This window comes from Rhinolophus hipposideros (genome assembly GCF_964194185.1).
Source record: "Rhinolophus hipposideros genome assembly, chromosome: 2".
Taxonomy (NCBI): domain Eukaryota; kingdom Metazoa; phylum Chordata; class Mammalia; order Chiroptera; family Rhinolophidae; genus Rhinolophus; species Rhinolophus hipposideros.
In genome coordinates this window covers 30,241,402-30,266,018 of record NC_138048.1, presented here as the reverse complement: position 1 = coordinate 30,266,018, position 24,617 = coordinate 30,241,402, and the positions used below count along the sequence as shown (strand labels likewise).

Here is a 24,617-nt window from a genome sequence, read left to right as displayed (position 1 = left end):
ATTAAACAACAAACATCCAGTCACGTCTACCACATGAATCAAACGCTTAGCATGCTGCCAGGCACTGTCGTAAACACAAAAACACCCTGGCTCCAAGATGCTCATGAACTAGCTGGAGACTCGAGCTCGATGAGTAAACAACTAGAAGAAGATTCAAGAAAGGACAGTCTGCCTGATAAGGAGGATATCTTTGGGGTGGTGAGACGAAGCCCAGAGGGAGGAGAGCAGCTGGAGAGAGAACGGGGAGCCCACAGAGGAGTCAGAGGGGCTGTGTGAGCAGTTAGGGTGGAGGAAGAGAGACCCCAGGTCTGAATGCCAAGGTCGGAAAAACTTTCAAAGAGGGGGCTGGAAGAGGGACACTGGATCACCAGGTTCCAAGAGATGTCTGCGGGCAGCAGGGTAAGCATGGCACACAAGCTGGGACACAAAAGGCTGAGATGGAAAGAGTGGTGAGAAAACTGGAATAGGGCTATCGTCATCCATTCCTTCATTTCACTAACGGCACAACTAATGAGTGCCGTTCAGGGCAAGATCCTGTGCAAGATGCTGTGGAAATGCAGGTAAACTCTGCGTTCAAGGTGTTCAGAGCGGTGGGGGAGACCAGGGAGCTAGATGGGTGACTCTCATAGGAGGCAGAGGGGCACAGGAGACTCCCAGAATTCTCTGGTTCAGGAAATGAGGAGAGCCTTAGACGAAGGGGTTAGAGCACCTAGGATTTGAATTCTTTACAGCAACTTGGTAGTGAAAGAAATTAGAGCCAAGAGGATGGTGGTGAAAACGGGCCATAAAAATTAAAGTTTTTGTAATTTTTTTTCTTAGCCAAAAATAGTAATGGTATGTCACCAACAAAGCAGATGAGGACATAGCAAATCCCATTTTCCTGAGTTGAAAGAGAAAGGACAGGTGAACAGGAAAGGGGAAGCAACAGCTTCCTCAGAACCTGGCTCACAGCCCCCCAAGTGGGCCATGACCCCGGGACCCATCTCTCTGAGCCTCAAGTAATTTGTCAGAGAGGGTACCCTGTACTTCACAGGGCAGCATGAGGGTTACGGGAGGATGACAGGAGGCTTTGCACAGGGCCGCCTGTGTAAGTGCTCGATAAACAGTCTTTATTATTGTTGAAACCCGAGCTACTGAAAGATAGGCGAATGCTCACAGAAATGAAGAAGGTATTTAGCTTTTTCCTCTCCCATTTCCCCCTCTTTTTCCCATGGTTCTCTGCACTTTATCTACCATGATGATTGTGGGAAAAGAAGAGCCATGGAGGATGGAGCTAAACATAGGAAATATAGCAATGCAGACGGCTCCATGAATGAAGAGAGGGAAGATGCAGGCTTGGGCAAGTCTATTAATGCAAATTTCTTTCACCAATGAGTCCTGAAAATGTGAGCAGGTAGCGAGAAGAATATCAAGGGAGAAAGGAAGAAAAAAGAAAGCCAATGGGGTGTGAAGAAGAATATTTGGAAACAAGTTCTGCAGGTAGGCACTGATGAGAGGCAAAGGTCAAAGGAGGCAGGACGAAGGTGTGGTTAGTGGGCTAAGTTACTGTAAAATTACACCCACCTTGGTGAAGTAAATTGAAAAGCTAAGAATATTAACCTGTGTCTTTGACAGAATGAACTAAAATTGATAGAGGGACTTTGAGCAAAATAGTTAATGGTTGGACAGAAATACAAGATGATTATACATTAAATACAGAGGGCGCCACAAAATGGATACACATTTTAAGAAAGGAAAAAAAACTGTATTAAAATTGTAATACTTAATATATACTGATAACAAAAGATGAACACAAGTCATGTGTATACATGTTTTTGGCACCCCCGGTATGTATATCTTTCTGCTTTCCTCATCCCACAAAGAAAAAATAATGAATAAAATAAAAAAGATGAAATATATTTTACTATAATAATTAACACTTCAGTCTTATTCTTTTTGCCAACTATTGTTGAAAGTGCTTAACAAGCATTCATTATTTACTACCCACTGTAACTTTGTGAGGAAAATACAATTACTTTCACCATTTTACTAATAAGGAGACAGAGGCACAGAGTGTAACTTGCCTAAAGTCTCACAGCTTGTAGGTAACCGTTATGCAAAACTGCTTCTCACAATTATCCTCAACCTGGTCACAAACTTTGGGTAGCGTCACCCTCTAGTGAAATGAGTTTAGGGCCACTTATAATGAGACCACACAACCTTACTACACAGATGATAACTTTGGAGTGATAGCAGATAGTCCCCTAAAAATGACACTTGGTTACCAATCAAGTTTAAGGAACACATAACGTGAAAAAGCTACAAATGGATGTGAGTGAATGAGTGAGTAGGAAGATTGAAAAGGAAATAAAAGGCCATAGGTCCAGGAAACAAAAGTTTACCAAATGGCCATTTGTGGTACTATGAAGGCAGCAAATCCTGGGATGAGAATTCACACAATGGACCATGATGCTGGGTAGCGTGAGGTCCTGGGAGCCTGCTGGCAGCAGGCAGGGCACTGTGATCATGTGTTAGTGTGTGTGGGGGAATCTTGCATATCTTTATGAAATCTGTCTCCTTTAAGGCACTATATATAAAATAATAACACTGGAGATTTGGTGAAAATGTGATACAAAAATCTAAGGTGCCATTATTGTAAAATACATTTATATTGTAAAAAACAATGTTAGGGGAAAAAATAGACTTTTGTTTATAATTAACGAAGCATGGCTTTGTCAAAGGCAGAGAAGGTAAAAGTTTCCCTGAAATCCCACCAGCAAATGTTAGGCACAGGGATGCTGTAGAGGGTACAAGAGGCTGATTGCAGAAGCTAGCAGTGTGACTCTCCCACAATGACTGTCACCTGTTTGGTTTTCTTTGACGGGGCAGGAACCAGAGCTGTCTTCTGCTGCTTCATTTCTGTGTCTCCTCCTCCTTCATCACCTGATGCTTCTAGAAAATATAAAGTTTAAAAATTAGAAAAGTCTCTCTTTCCTTCCACCCCCACCTTTGCTACCATTGCTAGTACAATCTTGATACCACCTTTCTAGAAGGTTCTATCCCTTGACTTAGTAATTCTACCTATAGGAAGCTGAATTTAAGGAAATGATCCAAAGTGAAGATAGAGATTTCAGCACCAAGATGGCAGTCTTATCTATAAAACTGCACAATTGAAGATTATCCAGATGTCTAACATTTGAGGATGTTCAATTATGGAACATTCACACTGATTTTACAGACACCAAACTCCTCATTTTCAGATAAAAAAAAACTGCTGCTTAGTGGGGTGAAGTATTTTGCCCCAGGTCATACACTTGGGAGCCCGGATCTATTTGAGTACAAAGTCTTTCCCATAAGTGATATTGCCCGCCTGAGAGCTAGCCAGCTCTTGACACTGGGTACTGAGCCCAGGGGGAATGTTAAGAGATTGGGACAAAAGGATTATAGGTCATGAGAAATTCTTACTTTGAATTTTTAAAATCTTTCAACACTGGAAAAGAGAAATTCTTACTCCAAGAATCAAGAAAAAATAAATGTTTTAACAGTTTTCCTGTTTATAAAGCTCTCTTGAAGAAACATGACAACGATAAGTTTTTTACTTTCCCCAGTGCCGTCCTGTCTTCCAGATTACAGTGGTTTCTATAAATACATTTTTGAATCTTTGAAAGGCTCTACTCGTTCTCTTTGAGTTTCTCTATATATCTCAAAGTCAGCTCAAAATATGAATTTCTGAGCAACCTTGGTCAGAATTCATAATTAGTTCCAAATTAACCCATTTAGTAGTCTTGTTGGCTCACTGTGATGATTGATTTTATGTGTCAACTTGATTGGGGCACAGGGTGCCCAGATATCAAACATTATTCTGGTTGTTTCTGTGAGGGTGTTTTGGGATGAAATTAACATTTGTATGGGTAGAAGGAATAAAACAGATTGCCCTCCCGAATGTGGGAGGGTCTCATCCAATCAAATGAAGGCCAGAATACGTTGACCCTCCACTGAGTAAAATAATTTTTCCTGCCTTTGGACTTGAATTGAAACATGGGCTCTTCCTGGATCTGGAGCCTGCCAGCCCTCAGATTGGAACTATACCATCAGCTCTTCTGGTTCTCAGGCCTTCTGACTAGGATTGGAACTAAACAATTGGCTCTTCTGGGTCTCCAGCTTGCCAATTCACCCGGCAGATCTAGAGGCTTGCCAATGTCCATTACTGCATGAGCCAATTCCTTATTTTATATCTATCTATATCTATCTAGGTATATATAGGTATAGACAGATATATAGATATTTATTTCCTATAAGTTCTGTTTTTTTTTTTTTTCTGGAGAACCCTGATTAATATACTTACTTTCACTGTATAGCATGAGAAAAGGACTCTGCCTAATGAGTAGTAGTGGGTAGGGGATTAACAAAGATTTTTAAATTAGCAATTAAGTTGGTGTTAAGAGTATTTAGAAAACTCCTTCTGGGAAGATAATAGCAGTCATATTTTTCCCACTTTCTTTTGCTAAATACAGGTGAAAATCCTAGATTTTACATATGAAAACAAACATAGAAAGTCTCTGAAAGGTGGAGAGAAGAAGGCAGATCTACTAGGAGCTTTGGGGCTCAACCAACAACATAGGGATGAGGTCCTTGGGTTTTCTTTTTGCCTCATTATCTCAGACTTGAAACTTAAGAGGCAGCAATTTGAAAATGCCAATTAGGGAGCAGACAAAAAAGGCCCCCCAATTACTCTAAAATTTATGTAGAATGGCAAAGGAACTAGAATAGTTAAAGCAATTATGAAAAAGAATAACCAAGTGGGAGAAACTAGTTTATGCAATTTCAAGACTTATTAGATAGCTACAGTAATCAAGACTGTGTGGTATTAGCATAGGGATAGACATGGAGATGAATGGAATAGAATACAGACCCAGAAAGACACAAATATGCCCATCTGATTTTTGCCAAATATGTAAAAGCGACTCAATGAAGCAATTCAACCCTTTCAACAAATGTGAAAACAATCCACAGGCAAAAAAATTAATCCCTACCTTAGTTTCATGCCTTACACAAAAACTAACTTGAAATGGATCACAGACTTAAATGTAAAATTTAAAACTATAAAACCTTTAGGGAAAACAAAAGAAAATCCTTAGGATCTAGAGTTAGGCAAAGAGTACACCAAAAGAACAATCAATAAAAGGAATAATTAATAAGTTAGACTTTATTAACATTGAAAATGTCTGCTTTGCAAAGACCCTGTTAAGAGGATGAAAAAGCAAGATACAGAATGGGAGAAATATTTCCAAACCACATATTCAACAAAGGACCAAAGGACAGACTAGTATCTAGACAACATAAAGCATTCTCAAAACTCAGCACTAAAAAACCAAACAATGGAATTAGGAAATGGCAAAAGATGTGAATGGATATTTCACTGAAGAGGATATACTATGGTAAATAAGTATATCAAAATATGTTCGACATCCTGAATCACCGGGGAAATGCAAATTAAAACTATGAGATATTACAATAAACCTATTAATGGATAACATTAAAAGAATAGCACCAATGCCAAATGCTGGTGAGGATGCAGAGACACTGGATCATTCATACACTGCAGTGTAAAACGGAATGTAAAACGGTACAGCCTCTTCCATTCCACAAATGGGAAATAGTCTGGCAGTTTCTTAAAAGAACTAAACATGCAACACAGCAGCTGCAGCTGCACTCCTGAGCATTTAGCCCAAAGAAATGAAAACTTAGGTTTATATGACAACCTGTATACAAATGTTTACAGCATCTTTATTTATTATTTATAATAGCCAAAAAAACTGGAAACAACCCAGATGTCTTTCAATGGATAAATGGTTAAGCAAACTGTGTACTTTCCATACCACAGAATACTAATCAGCAATAAAAAGGAAAGAACTATTGATACACACAACCTAGATTAATCTCCAGACAATGGGTGTGGCTACAAAAGAACAAGAAAGCTTCTTGTGGGACGGAAATGTTCTGTACCCTAACTGCATCAACATCCGTACCCTTGTGGGATATTGTCCTATAGTTTCACAAGTTGTTAACCATTGAGGGAATCTGGGGAAAGGGGACTTGTGATCGATTGCTCTGTATTGTTTTTTTTTTTTTTTTTTACAACTGCATGTGAATTTACAATCATTTCAAAATAAAGAGTTTAATTAGAAAAAATATCTTTAAAGAAAATCTGTTTTCTTTTTCAGAAAGCCCAAAATTAGATGCCGGAAAAGCTACCAGGTGTGTGGCTGGCTGTGGACCACACACATATGTCACTGCCAGGAGGCAGCTGCGTTCAGAGAACCACAGTAAAGCCAGGGAGCCCCTGATGGAGACTTAAAAAAAAAAAAAAGAGGGGGGGGGAAAGGCTAAGGTCCACAGTGGCCAGATAAAATACATGATGCCTTGGTAAATTTGAATTTCATATAAACACTGAATAATTTTTTAGTATAGGTAAGTCCCAACTATTGCCTGGAGAATAACAAAATTATTCATTCTTTACGTGAAATTCAAATTTAATGGGTTGTTGTGTATTTTTATTGGCTAAATCTGGCAGCCCTACCTGGGGAATATTCTTCCCCAGAAAAGGCCACCTTCAATTGTGTGAAATTTCTTATATTGGCTTCTATTCACCGGGCCCCCTTTTTCTTAACATCCTCCAACTTATCTTTATCTGGGATCCTTTGGGTAAGCCTTTGCTAGGACAACACAGCCCTCCTTTCTTCCTCCCGTCTGCACTTGTATACTTATTGCACCTTGTAAATCAGCACATGAGTTTATCCTTCCTCACAGTGTGTGCTGGTATTGCATAAATGTAAGGCTTTCTCTCCATCTCCACTGTAAACAGTTTGAGGGGACCCATGAGTACCTCAAGTACCTGTCCCAGTGTTGATTAAAAGTAAAAGTACTCCCCCACACCTATTGCTTCATTTCCTTTATATTATAAAATATATATTCTCTGTGTAAAACATGAAACACCTTACAAAAATCTTCTATCCTTTTCTTGGCTTTAAAAAATAAGATTAAAAGGATGAAATACAAATACATAACTGTCAGGATCAAAACCGTAAATATTTAAAAATCAAACAATGCTCTTAAAAAAAAATATTCTGAATTCTGTGTTCCTCCATTGTCCAGAATCTGATAACTGAAGAGGACAGTATGTATTTAAGCAATCTAGTTGAAAATAACATATTTTTAAAGGTATGCAACTCTTATACAACAAAAACCCATGAGAAATATTTAAATACCTTGTTAATCAAATGCTCTAAATCTGAGTGACTTCTTGTTCCAAAAAATTATTTCATCTGAAACCTTTTAACATATAAAATGAGATCATCTCATAGCACCATACGTTGAATATATTAGTTGTTCCTTTAGTCTGTGATGCTCTTGATTCCCAAAAATTGCTTTTCTGAAATAAGGATGTTAGTTCTGCGATTTCCATTAAGAGAATACTAAACGTATGGAGACCCAGGCTAGACCCAGGTCCCTCTAGAATGGCTGGCCTTTGAGGAGCTTCAGCCAGGCCTGTGCCACTCGATGTCAGTGGTTGGTTCAGGCCACGGAGTGGAGCCACCAAGATGGTGCTGCCATCTCCAAATCCCTGAAAGTCTACAAAACAAACAAACAAACAACCCCCCCCCCACCACACCAGATAGGTTTGGTTGAATTCTTCCAAAAGAAGAGTCAAGTACACTGTCCTTTTAAAATATATGGTAAAAGGAGCAAGCTAAAATAAAAGGTCTTCTCTTTCCCTCTATTCCTGTCTTTGTCCTCTTTAGGAGAAATATCAGAGGTCCAATTTCCCAGCGATTTCCTTAATCCTCAAAGTACTTGCTTGCATGAACCCTTTCTAGGCTCTGCGAGGGACCCTGGCATCGCATTATACAGTCAAGTTTTCTTTAAAAATTTGCAAAGAGAAGGTATTTTAACCACAATACACATATATTAAAACCAATGTCTATTTCCAGTAAGAATTCTCTTGTCACATATCCCCTAGTGAGTGGTGTTGGAATGGGAGAGAGTATTTTGGGGATCCAGTTAGAGGAAGTTGGTTGAACATACATTTTATTTGAATGTAATGGGATATTATGTGGTTCCCAATCATATAGCCTATAGTTAAATTATTGCTAGCTGTCCTAGTGTAGGAATGCTTCCAGGAAAACTACCACCCTATGCTAACCAGACACCCTGACACAAAGTGAGCGGGGCCAGATGTTGTAAATGATGACACAAATGTGCCTGTAGCATCCAGCCCTAGAACTATGTGGGAAGCGGAGAAGCCAGGTTGGGGAAATATGAAACCAGAGCTAGTCAGTAGAAAATTCTTCCAAACATCAAAAATGTAAAACTGTAAGCAGAGAATTAGGTTCCCATTTTCGCCTATTCAAAAAAATGGAAGGTCTTTCCTGCAGGAATACAGTAGATGGTGCATTTTACATAGTTTTAAAGAAACCATATTTTTAAATTTCTAATTGGAGGGAGTGAGTAAAATAAAAATTTTCAGAATTCCTGTGTTTGTAGCAGTACTGTTGTGATTTCTTATTTAAGATAACTTCTTTCATACCTAATTTTGTATCGGTAATTTTGTATTCTTTTTCTGAGAGACAGCACCCCCCCAAATTGTATAAGCTTCAGGCCTCACAAAAACCCAGACCTGCCCTAGACAGCAACATGTTAAATTCTCTTATTAGTTCTCAGAGTGTCTCAACAAAACAAACTACTGAAACAACAACATGGATAAGTTTCAAAAGCATGACGCTAAGCAAAAGAAGACAGATTCAAGAGGCTACAAAATGTGTGATTCCATTTACTTAACACTCTGGAAAAGGCAAAATTACAGGACAAAAAAACAGATCAGTAGTTTTCTGGGGGGTGAGTAGGCTTCTGGGGGGTGAGGGCCTGTTTTATCACTTGTTTTGGTTGTACAGCTGTATGTATTAATCAATATTTATAGGACTGCACATTAAAAAGGGTTAATTTTAATATATGTAAACTATTCCTCAATAAACCTGACTTAAAAAAATAATAATAGGGGGCGGCAGGATGGCTCAGTTGGTTAGAGCGCGAGTTCTTAACAACAAGGTTGCCGGTTCGATTCCCACATGGGCCAGGGAACTGCACCCTCCACAACTAGATTAAAAACAACAGCTTGAGCTTGGAGCTGAGCCACTGGTGGGCGACCAGTTTTCTCAGTGGTTAGAGCACAGTGCTCTTAACACCAAGGTCACGGGTTTGATTCCCACATGGAGCAGTGAGCTGCGCCCCCTCACCCCCGCCACACACACAACTAGATTGAAAAACAATGACTTGACATCCTGGAAAAACACACTGCTACCCAATATTTCCCAATTAAAAAAAATAACGGAAGTTAACTTTCATAAACAATTTGTAGCACTTGCCCATATAACACAACTAATAATCGACAGAGGTGGGATTAGAATCCCAGATACTCTTATCCTGGAGTCCAAATCTTAACCCTCAACTGCCCTGCATGAAAAGATGTCCCCTACAGCTTAATGCCTTTCCTTTCATTCCTCGTTTGCTAGGAGGGGTTTTTCTTTAATATCAGAAATATATGTTAAATTTAATGCAATTCTCTTTGGTTTTACATTTATTGAGATAATCATATGTTCCCCCCCCCCCTATAATCTGTTAATGTGGTGAATTGTAAAAACTGGTGGTTATTCCCTAGGACAAATCCCAATTGGTCATGACATACTTCTTTTTAAACAATATTTGTTTTGTTTTTGGGTTAACATTTTATTTAGACTTGTTTTCATCAATGTTCAAAAGTCAGATTGACACAATTTTCCTTTCTAGTACTGTTCTTTGTCTAGTTTAGGTCTTGAGGTTATACTAGCTTCAAAAAAGAATTAGGAAATGTCTCTTTGTTTTCTCCTCTGAAATAGTTGTATATAGTTGAAATGATCTGTTCCTTGATATTTGGTAAGATCTGTCAGTAAAATAAGCAGAGTGCAGTATTTTTTTTTGGTGAGTATGTTTTAACAAATGCTTCAATTTCTTATGGTAATATGATTATTCAGGTTTTTCTATTTATTTTTAACTCAGTTTTTGTAAGTGATATTTTTCTACATAATTGGCTATCTTTTTTGAACTTTTCAAATTCATAGGTGAGAGTTGATCATTATATGTAGCTATGTCCCCTTTTTCTTTTCTCTCATTTCTTTTTTATTTGTATTTTTTTTCTTGCTTAAGCTTGGACAGGATTTTCTTTTAAATAAAAAAAAATCCAGGTTCTTCATTTATAGATACTTTGACTTCTTGTAGCTTTGACTTCTTTGTAGCTTCTTTGATTTCTATTACACTAATCACTGTTCTTTACTTTCTTTAGGTTCATTCTATCGATTTTCTAATTTTTGTAGTTGGATATTTAGCCTACTAAATTTTCCTTTTTCTGATGTTATAAGCATTAAAGCTATACATTCCCTCTAAATATAACTTAAGCTGAAGACCCTACCTTTTAATACCGTAGTTTTGATACTATAGCATTTTCACTATCATTTAATTCTAAATATTTTTAAAGTTTCCATAATGATTTTGCTTTCACAGATGAGTTAGTTATTTAGAAGTGTTTTTTTTTAATTTCCAAATAGACCTTTTAAAGTTCTCTTTTTCTCTAATTGCAGTTAGAAAAATGGTGGTCCTGCATACCAATTCTTTCATATTTGTTAAGACTTGCTTTATTTTCTAGCACAGGGATCAGCAAACATTTTAGGTAAAGGTCTATATAGTAAATAGGTGTAGGGTTTGCAGAGCAATTAGGTCTGTCAGTAACTACCTAACTGTGCTGTGCAAAAGCAGCCCTAGACAATATGCAAATGAAGGGGCGTGGCTACGTCCTGCTAAATTTTATTCATAGAAACACACCCTGGCTGGATTTGGTCAACCGGCCAAAGTCTGCCAACCCCTAACCTAGAATGTAACCAATTTTTAAAAACGTTTCCAAGGTTTTCTGAATGGAATGTATAGTTTCTAATTGTTAGGTGCAGAGTTCTATAATATGTGAGTATGATCATAGGTTAACTTAATTATGGTTCTCAAATCTGTTATGTTTATGAATTTTTATGTTTTATCTATCAATTACTGACATGGATAGTAACAACTCCTACTCTTATTTAGAATTTATCCATGTTTGCTAATAAATCTACCCATTTTTATTTATACATCTCCTAAGTATATTAGGTGCATGCGAGCTTAGAATTGTTACAGCTTCCTGTTGGTTGAATTGTTCTTTTTATCATCATGTTGTGACCCAGTTTTTCAAAATCCTTCATGTGTAATTTAGTTCAATTTCACTTATTGGGGGTGAGGTGTTCTACATTTCTAGAGGTGGTCGGCTGTTCTCTGAGAAATCTAACTGTACACTGAACACTAACGCTGGAGACAGAGCTGTACTTCAACAGTCTAAAGTATTTTGCTAAAATTACTCATCCCTAGGAGCCAGAATGTTTTATTTGGCCAGGAAAGGCAGGGCTGGGAACGATTCTTCGAGAACCACGTTCCCAGCTCATTAAGGGACTCCCGGCAGCATCACTGAGAAAGAACACAATTCCCACATCCAAAGAACAGGACCCTGTGAAGTATGAACTCAGTGAAGGTCCTGAAGCCAAGCCAGCAAAACTGATGAACACAGGGCAGGGGAGGGTAGAGCGGGGAGAAGAGGAGAGAGGCGCAGAGGGGAGGAACTTGCCGTGAGCGGCGCAGCAAGGAAAGAAGCAGCTCTCAATTCTGACTGCACTTCTACTGACTATAGTCGTGCTTAGTCCTTTCTTGCTTCTGCACACTTTTCAAAAATAATTACTACAGCTATGCCATGACCAGACAATAAGAGCTTATTATCAATGAGGCCACACCAGAAATAACTGTACTGTTTCTAAGTGTATCTCATTTGCTCTAACTGTTCAGAATGCCACCTCTCCCTTTCTCCTTGTCATCTCTGCTCTCCTATCACTATCTTACCCCTTCTTCTAAAATTCAACTCAAGTTTCACCTCCTCTGTAAAGACCTTCCAAAAGTAGAAATAAAGCTGTCTTAAGGCTCTAATCTAGCCAGTAGTCGCAATTTTCAGTGCGAAATGAAAATGTGGAGAAAAGGAGACCAGATCTAGTGTGCAAGCGAGGAACTCAGTGATAGGCGGCAGAAGAAGCAGAAAACCCAAGGCCAAGCCTGTGGTGCCCAATCCAGGGCCTCTGGTTGCTTTGAGGGCGCTGCTCAGAGAAGCTTGGGCAGGTTCCGTACTCAAACTCCTGGCCTTTTCTGGCCACGCAGTCCCAGGCCGAGGTGTGCGGACACTCCACGCCTTCCACAGGCGTGTGGTGGTTCATCGGGCTTCCCACTGGCATGGCGCATACCTTTCTGGTTGTGTTGTTCCTAGCTATCACCTTTATCTTTTGGCTTCTGCACTCCCACACTTGGCAAGAAACTGGGCATGATCTACCTTTTCCATCTCTCAGGCTCCCTCTCTTCTCCCTCTCTCCAAAAGATTTGACAAAACAAATGCTTCTGAATGTGTAAGTTCCTGTGAGTTGCTTCTATCAGAAGTTTTGTCACCATTCTGAACTGGAATGGGGAGGGAAGGGGGACCTCCGCTCCCCTTTAATTTTGCCATTTCTAGTGGCAACTGCTACAGCCTGGTCTACCTTCCAATAGTACTCCTGTTTTCATAGCTGAAGATGTCCCTAGCAGCGGACCCACACTTTGCTTCAAAAATACGCTGCCAGTTCCCACAGAAAACTTGGAAGTTAGAAAATTTGGAAGACGATGGCAAAGCTCAGAACTGGAGTTGCTTTATGGTTCTTGAAACTCTGAAAGAAGGTAAAGCACTCAGACCAGTAAGATCATCTCAAAAATACATGACGGAAGAAAAACTTTTCACCTTTCGGTGCGAAGCTTACATGGTACAAGATTTGTGTCACCAGTTACATGTCAGCAGAACTAAATCTTGAAGGTTATTTTTCAAATTTTGACTGCTCAGGATTGGTAATGCTTTCTCTACTAATTTAAAACGGCACGAGACCAGCAGCCTCAGGTACCAGCAGCCCACCCCAGGGCAAACACCCAGAGTCACAGGAGTCTGACCTTTCGTGTGACAGTGGCCATGGAAGGCCCTTCATGCTGCTTATCAGGGAGCTACAGGACCTGTCTTATCCTGAAGTTATAAAACTGCAGTGGAGACCCCGCAGCTGTCAGACGACAGCTCTGCAGGCAGAACAGCTGCCTGCTTGCTGTCTGTCCTCAATAAGGTCTTTTTTCTTTCATCCGATTTTATGTTTAGCTTAAGGAAGAAAATTAGATAAGCAGGTTTGGGCAACAGGACCTCAGTTTTACTCTTGAGTGTGACAGCTCTAATCTGCTTCCTTTCTAATTTGTTTTAAATGTTGGAACATTTACCTACAGTAGTCCTTCCTCCATCCATTTCAGTCTCCATGGTTTCAGTTACATGGGGGTCAGCCGTGGTCCGAAAATATTAAACGGATAATTCCAGAAAGAAACAATTCATAAGTTTTGAATTGTGCACCATTCTGAGTAGCTGACGAAATCTTGCTCTGTCCTGGCTGGTACATGTATCGTCCCTTTGTCTAGTGTATCCGCACTGTAGACTCTACCCACACATTAGTCACTTATTACCCATCATGGTTATCAGACCCACTGTCTTGGTATTGGTGCTTGTGTTCAAGTGAACCTGATTTTACTTAATTATGGCCCCAAAGCACAAAAGTAGTGATGCTGGCAATTTGGATACCAAAGAGAAGCCATAAAGGGCTTCTTTTATAGGAAAAAAACAGTACATACAAGGTTCAGTACTATTTGAGGTGTCAGACATCCACTGGAGGTCTTGGAATGTATCCTCTTTGGATGTGGGGGGGCTAGCATATTTGGGGGCAGTTTTCAAACTATGAGTAATTTCAATTTAACCTGTATGGTCAACCTGGGCAGCTGGAGTTCGGTGAATAGAGCCATGAATGCTGGCAGGGGCATTTTGGGTCTTGATAGAATTGCTGTGTTTATTGGATGAGCACACACTTGCTATAAAGAGGAGTACTATTATTGTAATCTCTGTCTTACAAAGGGGGAAACCGAGGCACTTGCCCAAGGTTAATAATAAGAGTGAGCACCAGGATTTGGATCTAGGCGGTCTCGATACAGAGTCTGCTCCTAACCGCTACGCAATGCTCCTCTAACTTGGAAAAAACAAACTAAGTAGCTCTTTGGTGGCACTGGTCTTTAAGCAGGGGATTGGAATACATGGAGCTTTGGTAGAACCCAGTTTAGCGTAACGTATGTTCTTATATTTGAATAACACTCATCTGACTGGGGCAGAAGCTTGTGCTTGTGCTGAGCAGCTCCCCTCCTCTTACACAAACAAACCAACCCACCAATTAGTCCAGACACGTATTAGTACTCTGGCCCACATCCCACCTTATCCTATCTTTTAGCTGGGGAGAAAATATACCCTGGCTTGCCTAGGCTAGTCCTGGCTTATGCCTGTCATTCCCATATCCCATCTGGTTTAACATCTGTCTTACTTCAGGGATCTTTAATATATTAATATGCATTAGTACTCCCCAAGTGTAGGAATGGAAATGAGGTCATCCTCAAGCTTATTTGATCCCTGACCTCTGCTCTGTGCAGCACCACTGTTAACAGCTCCCAGAATAGTACTCTGTATACACATTTGGGGAAGGGCAAGTGTAGAGGAATGATGAAGGGGGTCCTAGAAGGCTTAGATTCTAGTTCCAACTTTTGTGATCTTGGGCAAATCACTTACTTTTTGCCATGGTTTTCCAATTTGTGGATTGATGAAGTCATACTGCTGTGATTTATGATTCTCTTCTGGTTCAGGTCAATTTCTATTAAGAATGCTGTATACCCTGGACAAGTCAGAATTTCCAGAGTGAGGCTGAAGTACAGAGACAATTAAAAAAAATATATAGGTGAACAAGGCCCGTTATATGGGTATGTGAGTTACCTCATGGCCTCCGAACAGAAATTTCACAAGGAAAAAGCCTACGAGGCGGCAGTTACCCATTTGCCCTTGCTCTAGAGTGTGATCCCACGGAAGAGAAATAATGTTATAATGGAAAAGCACACTGTTTCTGGTAAGACTGCCTTATAGCCTTCTCAGAGACTTCAACTACTTATTAGATTACTGAATGTATGCCCTTAATGTACATCTTGTGAACTGTTAAACGTGGGTGGAATGTTCACATGCCCTGCTTCAGAATACTTAACTTTCTTACCCAGCTTTTCAATGGAAAAAGCCAGATCGTAATTGCCTTTTTCTGTGGCTTAGGACAAAGTACTATATTATATCATCCTTAAAGTTTCCTACTAGGAAACTAGTCAACTAGGCTTAAGGATATTAACCTATCAATGAATTACAAATTCCATGGGAAATATACAGAGAAGGACTTGTTTTTGGGAAGATCTTCAAGGACCACAGCTCGGGCCTTACATGAGGGTGGGAGATAAAGCTGAGACGTAACAGTCTAAAAGGGCACATAAATAAGAGAAGCTAAAACATGACTTGACTTGTCAATATGACAACTACCAATTTGATGGGATCATCATTAAAAATGTTTTTTACCCTTTTCCCTGCTATAAAGGTAATACATACTAATTGTAAAGACTGCAGAAAATAAAGAAAAGTAAAAGGAAACATAAAAATTTAGTACCACTATAAAAAGATGGTCCCAGTATAACAAGAGATCTACTATTATAATTTTGGGACATCTGACAACAACGTCGACCCTCAACTTTTTGTTACTCTCTCCTTCTTTGTTTTCTGGCATACTACGGTTTGGTTTTCAACTCCTCACCTCGTGCATTTTCTTCTCTTACCTACCCCTTAAAATGCTGGCATCCTCCAAGGGGTCCTCCACTACCTTATTCTTTGGTGTCCATACACTTTCTTGAGGTCCCTTCAAAGCCAGACGTTGGCAAATTTTTTATTAGAGGACCAAATAGTTAATATTCTAGGCTTGTGGGCCACATGATCTCTACACACTGAATCATGAAAGCATCCTTTGGAAATATGTGAGTGAGTGGGCATGGTTGTATTATAATAAAACTTTATACACACAACAGGCAGCCAGTCCATGGGGCATAGTTTGCCAACTCCTCCCTTAAGGTAGTTGTTACAGCTCAGCAATCTCTTGATTAGATCAGCATACTGCCTATGTCCTCCCTACTGGACTGTAAGCTATTTGAGAGCAGGCATCCTTTTATCCTTGTAGGCTCGGCATATAGCATAGAACCTGGCAGATACAGTCAATCAACATCTGCTGAAATACTGAATGAGATGCCCACATATATCAGTCTTAACAATGAAAAACTTTGTTGTGCTACAAGGAAGAGGGCATTTCTTCCATGTAAGCCCTTCAGTAGCTACCAAAACAAACTACCTCATGGTCTGTGTAACACACTGAAACATCGAGTGGAATTAATCTTTCTTTCCCAAATGTGAGAGGGAAATTCAGGTCCAGGAAATTCACAATTTCAAGGCCCAAGTAATATTGCAGACATCAAAACTGAGCTGTCCAGCGTGATCTATAAAACAGGACACACTTTATAGGAACTGAGAAACAGCTGTTTCCCCATTTCTTTTTTAAAAGGGGAAATAGGCTACAGGGCTCAGGGGTATATGCTAAGCATATGGAGAAAATTTGTTTGCTTAAAGAAACGTGACATGGAGTTGACAAAGGGCTCACTTTGTAACAGATAATGTCTTGGTGGGTGAAATTAAGAGGATAAGAAGGATATATATAGAGAGTCATTTCAGCATTTTGATTAATGAAAAAGGAAACACCAATAAACACTGAAGGGATAAAAAAAAAAAGTAAAGTTGAAGCTGAAAGGAATTGAATATGCTCCAGGGAAGCCACTAACTACAAGAACCAAGTAGCACTTGCAATAATAATGGATTTATTAAAATCCATTTTTTGATAAATATGACACTGACTTAGGAGAAAATATGGAAACAAAAACCTAATTCAAAAGTAACAGTGTGAATATTGAGTTTCTCTAAATATAGTGTAGAGGATCCTTCTAGAGCTTAGAATACCTGGAAAACATATTAAAGACTCTGGGGCATAATTTTAGACTTCTAGAATATACTTAGAAATAGGTAATAGACAAAGAAGCATGTTAAACTTTTTCCTATTCATTTCCATGTTCAAACTTAACCAGCAGTAATATTTTTAGTATAATTAAACATTTACCAAACTCCTTTTACGGGGAGGTTACTTGTTTTCTGTGACTCAATATATTCTCTCAAGTGGCAATTACCAGATAGCATTCTTTAGAATTTCTTAAAATCATAAAATCACTATTGCTGTGAAAAAAGGACCCATGATTTTCTTAAAAGGATAAAGTTAATGTTAGTTTCCTGTAGCTTTCTACTTCCCCTTCCCTCCTAAGAATTATGAAGGGATTCATTATGTGGCCATATGGACATTAATTCATTCATCCTTGAAATATTTCATGAGTATCTACATACCAGGTACTGTGCTGAGCCCAGAGGAGGCAAGATAAATAAGATGTGGTCCTTACTCGAAGAAGCTGACAAGTACGAACAACAGACATGTGGATAAGCAACTAAAATGCGAAGTAAGGCTACAGTGATGGAGAATAAATATGAGGAGGTTGGGGACTTGGGGGGGGGACTGTAAAGGGACAGCATCTGGGAGTTTCCTAGCAATTAAACGGTCTGCATAGCACTGATTGTGGCAGTGGTCACAGAAATCTATACACGTGTTAAAATTCACAGACCTGCATGTCAAAAGAAAGAAAGCTTAATTTTACTGTATGATAATTTAAAATGTACAATACAATGTGACAGATGCCTATCAACAGGAGTGCAGGTAAATGAACTATGGTGTGTTCATATAATGGAATACTCCTGAGCAATAAAGGAATGGACTAGTGATAAACGCAACAATATGGGAGAGTCTCAAAAGCATTGCTGATAGCAAAAGCAGGATAAAACGAAGTACATCTTGTCTGATTCCATTAATATGAACTTCTAGAGGAGGCAGCATTAATAGGAGGACAGAAATCAGAGCAGTGGTTGCCTGTGTGTGGGGTGTGTCGAGGGTTAGGGGCTGGGAAAGGGGTCTCAGGGAACTTTCAGGTAGCACTGAAATGCTCTAGATCATGGTCAAAACTGATGGAACAGTACACTTAAGATCTGATACCTCAATAAATACGAATCATGTCTCAATAAAAATACACATTTAATTGTCTTGGCTTGTCTTTCACACATAGAATTTCTTATGGTGTTTAATGTTGTAAAACACACTAACAACTTCTGTCCCATTACGTTACCATTTTCTTTCAAAGATAAATTGAAATTTCTTTTGGTTTCTTAATGAAATAAACATAATAACCAAAAGTGAATCTTGTGACAAACAATTAAAATGCATGTGCAGAGTATGCAGCAGTTGGGGGATGAGGAAGGAAGGCTATGTTGGTGTGTTACGGAAGGCATTTGCAAAGAAGTGACTCTCACCTGGATGTTGAAAGAGTAGGAGTCCAGTGCACAGAGCTGGAAAGGAAGAACATTCCAGAATAACATGTGCACAGTCACAGATGTAAGAGGGCTGGGGGAGGTCCTTCGGAATATGGCTCACACATGAGTGCAGGGAAATGAAGCTCTAACGGTGGGTGGGGTCCCCATTGTAAAGATCACTCATCCCCTCCCGCAGTGCTCCCCACTTCACGCAGGCTGTTTAATTCAATCCTCACAAGCACCTCATGTTTGAGAACCAGGGCTTGGGAAGTGCAGGGCCTTGTCCAGGTCCCCTGGCCGCTATGCAGCAGGGCCAGCGTCCCCACAGAGATGGCCTGGGCCTTCCTCTCATCCTCAGGGCTGTGCTGCCTCCTACCTATCGTGCCGAGGATGCTGGGCCTATTCATGGGCCTAAGGAAAGCTGAGCTCTGACCAGAATCTGCTTTAAGGAGATAACTGCTCTCTGACAAGAATGGATCATTTGGGCTGTATTTCTCAGTCTTTCTTTTTCTGCCTCAATTCATTTGAGAGCAGAACTATTTTTTAAAAGATCATTAGTAAGAGTGGCTAAGCGGTGATCACCAAAGGTTGTCTCCACGCCTCCCATTCCACAAATACTCCTCCCTCCCACCAATACGTTCTAATTTTGGGATGGGGTCAGCAAGGAGATGAGTTCAATAGGTTTCCAAGTGGGAGCTAGGGTACTCTTGGGGTCCCCCAATTTAAATGAGAAATGTATGGAGTGGAGGGGCTGGATGTGGGGAATTTTGCGCAGATGTCCTCATCAACCATCCCAGGGGGTGGTGAGGCACTGAGGTAAACAGGATTTGCTGACCAGCTACCTTCCATTTTGGTGATAATGTAGATTTTCTGGCCCCTGGACTGGCTCAGGTGTTACACTACCTCAGGGTTGGAGCTTTCAGAGCCGCCTTGGAGAGAGAACATTGTTTCTGTTATGTTCAAAGGACTGTGGTTCTCTGATGGGGGGGACCCCAGGAAGGCTCTCGGAAGAGCCGGGCCCTTCTCTCAGAAGACACCTCCTTGGGAAGCTCCTTCTACTGGGCAGAGATTACGACTAGGTCAAGGGCTCCCCATTGGAGATTTCCCTTAATGAATAACGACTAAAATAATCACAACAAAGCTGCAGAGAGCTCATGATTTATAAAATGTATTCATATTCATTATCTAAAAAATTTTGAACCCACAAAAATGTTGGAGGTCAGCATTAAACAGATGAGGAAACTGAGGCTTAGGGAGGTTAAGTTGCTGACCAAACTTGCAGTTTGCCCAGCTGTCTGCTTTGCTCTCTTAGTTCCTTCCTTCTCTGCCCAACTTTCTTTTTTTGGTTTTTAAAAAATATCTAGCTATTAGTTAACTATGGGCCATCTTATTCTAGTAAGGATTTAAAGTAGCTTACAAGGTTACGAAAATAAATAAAAAGATAGTATAAATTAAAAGCGGGGGCAAATATGAAAGAAATATGAAAGAAATCAATCCAAGAGTTACAATAAAGATGTTACGATGCCTTCTATATTTATTTGCTACTGATGGGGCATACATTTGATTCTAAGCCAATGTGAAAAAAGGAAACCTTGTCACTATTCAGAGTGGCCACAGGCTAAAGCAACAACAAAACGATCATTTCCTCAGGAGAACTACAATGATTTTAGGTTCTTCATAATTACAACATAAGTCGTAATGCACAGCAACTACCTTTGATAATTTAACAGCTTTGAATTAGGTCTTAAAAGGTGACTCTGATTTTCACACTGTTTTCTCAGTGTACTAGAGAACCCAGCATGTCATGTTTTGAAGAACATGAAAAGTACACTATCTCTCCAAACTCCCACAGCAAATTCTGCGCACGGAAATCAAAGCAGGTAACACCCCAGTGAACTCATTAGCTGTTGAAACAATTTCAGGACCCAGGGAGGTGGGCCCGGTGACTGTTGCCACACATGCTGAAGGGGAAGAGACAAAAACCCCACCCACCCATGTGCTGCAGGAATAAATAGGTCTTCATAGAGATGTTGTATCTGATCTTGTAACTTATTTTAAATTCATGATTAAAAATGGTACCAAATATTAACAGGACTTTTTACATCTGACATTCCTTATGATCACTGTTTTTAATACAGAAAAGCATTATTCCTGAGTGCCATTTTCTGTGTTGTACATCTTGCTGTGTTCAGGCCCCAGGGCCAGGCTTTATTTACATTGGCTATTTTATGCTTTCCTCATACAACCCTCCAGTTTCCCTTACTTCTATGCCAAGGAACGGACACCGAGTTTTTCCTTTTTATAATTTATATATGCAGAAAATACATCCAAGTCAGGAATGCTCCTTTCATCCACAGGAAGAGTCTGGGGCCATCTGACTCATCGACACGACAAGCCCAGAAATAGAAAAAGCAATCTGGCTGAAAGGGAGCCACGGATGGAAACTCCTAAGCCAGCATACAGCTAAGGTGCTATGTCATATGAAATTTATTCTCTGAGGTCAGCGATTAGAGTCAGGTTACAGCCCAAACATAATTCTGCCTGCTAATTACTTGACCCATTACGATATTTATTTCACCAAGAGCAATGCCCAGCCATGACTTCCAAGGGTGGGCTTCGAGGCAGATGGAAGGAAGCAGCCAGCCAGAGAAATAGCAACCTTTTTCTTTTACAAATAGACATGTCTCCCAGGCCCCTCGCTGAAATGATTGTTTCCTGCCTCTCTAAGTGAGAGATATGGATCATGCTCCTTCTTTTCCAGCAAAATGAGGCACCTGAGATCCCACAGCTCTTTAGCAAAGTGCAAAAGAAGCTCCAAGGTAAGACGGTAACAAAACCACCCTTTGTGTGGGAAAGAGGAAAAAAAAGAGCACTAACGGGTGGCAAGCGCCTTGGAACTTCTGAAGACTTACCTCCCTCTACTAAGGACATTCAGAGTGGCAATGAGAAGGAGTATCAATTTCCAGATGGAGATGTTGGACGACCATGAACAGCAATGACTCTAAAATACCAGGAATACATGAGGACAACAGCCCTTCCTTCCCAGGGGGTATAGGCAGTGCCTGAGGGGTTGGTGGGCGTGAGGAACGGGGGATCTGAACGCTGGTATCTGATGTGAGACTCATCTACACCTCATCAATATATACACCACTGTCATTAATAATAAACATAATGGCAGCGGCAGCCGCTGTCACCGCACGCTGAGTGCCAGGCAGTGCACCAAGAGCGCTCTGTCCATGACTTCACTGAGGAGGGCTGTCCCCTCCCTTCCCACAGGGCTCCCAGGTGGCCCTTTGCCATTTGGGGATTAGTTCCCCTTCTGGGATGTTCTTGACGTTCAAGCAAGCTACTGGCACCCGAGTAACCAGGGGGACGGTGAAGGCTGTGAGGAAAGAAAGAGATCAACCCTATGACAGGTTTGCTGCAGGTCCCAAGTCACATGAGGCTGCTGAGAAGGTCAGGTCACCAGCTGTGACCTGAGGGCCAATGGGAAGGCTCCCCAACGTCTTGCTTTCTCCCCTCGCTCCCATTTCTGTCCCCAAATTGACACATGGTGAAAGAAAAGAAGGGAAAGACTGATGCCTATAGCTGAAGTGTGCAGTTTAATGGCCAGAAACCAGACTTGTCACATGTAATCAAATCATCATAGTGTTGGTGACAGAGTTAAGACAGTTGAAAAAACAGTTACTATTCCAACTTCCAATTTTCAAGTTATTGTTGGGGCTGAAATTTCTCTCACCTCAAGTGTTTTTATTTTGGAAAATCTCCAAAGCATACTTTAGCCATATTCCTGTAATTGAAACATGAAAAAAATAGAGATGTTTTCAGCCACATTAAACTCTCACCAGATGCTCTTTAAAAACTTTTTGCATGTACATAGCACCTTTTATTCCAGCAGAGTCATTTTATTCACCCCTGAACTACATCCACCATAGAATGAAAATACTAACTCTTTAAGCCTTGGTTTACCCACTGACAAATACCATCTCCAGAGAGGAAGTAAAGAGAATCCTATCAGCCTTTCTAAGTCTCCCTCTCTACTCACACCACTGGGAATCCAAGTCAAATCAATTAAACATTTACTGCATATGTTCTGTATACCAGGAGCAAAGCTGAAGAACAGTGGGAAGTTGGCAGGAGTATAACCAACTTGCAACGTGAAAATGACATGTAGGATTCCTGTAACAAACAGTCTCAGGGCCAGGCCTTGATCTGAATGGCTCACCGGAAATACAATGCTTCTGGCTTCTTCTATTAACCACCAGCAAAAGAGAGAACTGCTTTGGGCAATTAGAAGAAAAGCCGTGTGAAGAAAAATTAATGACAGGCGGCCTAGAGTCCCTGAATTCTCAGGTCACCACCCTCAGGACGACCCCAGAGCAGGTCCTGGCAGTACCTTGCCCTGAGTTTGGTCTCCCAGTAACCACATTGCCCCCTTCCATTCTCTGTAGGAGGGCCAGACAGAGCTTTTGAAAATGTAGATCGGATTATGTAAACGTTCAGGTTAAAATTCCACTGGCAGTTTGCTTTTATACTTCGACTAAGACCCACGTTCCCCACCACAAACCACAGGTGCTGCCACGAGTGGGCCCCTACTTACCCCTCAGTCTCTCCCTGTTCTCCTACTTGCCCCACTGCACCCCTGCCCCCCTGACTTCCCGGGGCTCCTAGGACATGCCAACTCCTTTCTGGCTCCAGAGCCATCTGCTCATTGTTCTCCTAGTGGGACTGTTCCTCCAGGTCTCGCTCCATCACATCAGGTGTCACATGTGAAGCAGGCACTTCCCACCCATGATCTGCCTGTTCTTCTCTTACTCTACATCATGGCACTACCACAAATTGTAATTATCTGACTCATTGGTTCACTTGTTTTTATTTGAACCTTACCATGGCCTTTAAAATGCCAAGATGGCAGGGACCAGTAACATCTGCTTTTTAAATGCCGTATCCCTCGTGTGCAGGATAGCGTGTAGGCACAGCGGAGGGACACGCAATTAAGTCATTGTTCCATGGATGATGAAGTGAATAAAACTGCAAATAGTAAATTAAAACAATAACAGAAGAGGGCCATCTTGTTAGTTTATTTTATGCTTTTACCACTATAAAAACTATTATACTACTGTACATCTTGTATTTCTGTTAAGAGATTTTTGCCATGTATTAATTTTAGCCAGGACCACCCTGACTGAACTGGAGAGCTGAGAGAATGGAGCCTAACTGACGGCTATAATGAGAAACTTTCAAAACGATTGCTTAAAAACACCAGGTTCGGCATACAATGCATTTTGAATAGGAGGATTAGCCCTTTCTCGTTTAAAAATATTTGTGGTTGAAAGCAGAGTTGCTCTTATGTATGTAGCATAGTGTTCGTCAACTTAACAAAAATACAAAAGAACCTTCAAGTCAAGTGCCAAAACACTTAAGAATGAAGGCAGCACAATGTATTCCTCGGAAGCTCCTGTGAAACTTGTCTGAGCAGACACCCTTGGTCACCCTGCCATTTGGCGCTGGCACAGGATGACGAGCCATGGCCTTGTCCGGAAACTCACAAGTGCTCTGGCTGCCAGTCCCTGCCTCCCCAAGCCTGCCCAGTAGCTACAAGGGAAGATCTTGAGTCTTCAGATTGTGTCTGTCTGGTTCTTTGGTCAGTGAGGACCAAGTCTGGCCGGCTACCAGGAGCCCGGCCACACCACAGAGGGAGGCCTAGGTGTGTTTTCCTGCCTCGGGATGCTCTCCGGACGGCCCTGAGCAGCCTTTTCCCAATCACGTATTGATTTGCTCAGCCTTTAGGATCAATCTTTCTCCTTGGTTTCCTCAGGGTATTTAATTTCTCTGCTAGGACTATAGTTGCTCAGCACCTTGTTTACTTGGATGGAGTTCAGCTTCCTTGCATAATGCTTGTCTTTCCATGTCACCTGCTCCCCATTCCCTAGGGGCTGCTTGGGACCGGGCCACGATTCAGGCAGCTCACCTGGAATCATGCGGCAGTCAGCTGCCCAGATTCTCCCTGCAGTGTTGAAATACCCCACTTGTAATGTATGCGACTGGTCCCCACGCTGGAACAGCGCCACCTATTCCTCACCCT

At 40.8% G+C, this 24,617-nt stretch overlaps 1 protein-coding gene across 6 annotated transcripts in view; it reads right to left on the bottom strand.

Moving 5' to 3' along the window:
- The window catches only part of CMSS1 (cms1 ribosomal small subunit homolog), a 339,619-nt gene that overhangs the window by 34,828 nt on the left and 280,174 nt on the right, over positions 1-24,617 (bottom strand). For 5 of the 6 annotated variants that reach the window (XM_081076468.1, XM_081076470.1, XM_081076472.1 and 2 more), the window contains exon 2: positions 2,843-2,931. In XM_081076468.1, coding sequence (XP_080932594.1) covers positions 2,843-2,931 — 89 coding nt within the window. The remainder of the gene's footprint in view (positions 1-2,842; positions 2,932-24,617) is intronic. The other variant, XM_081076469.1, reaches the window with a different exon arrangement.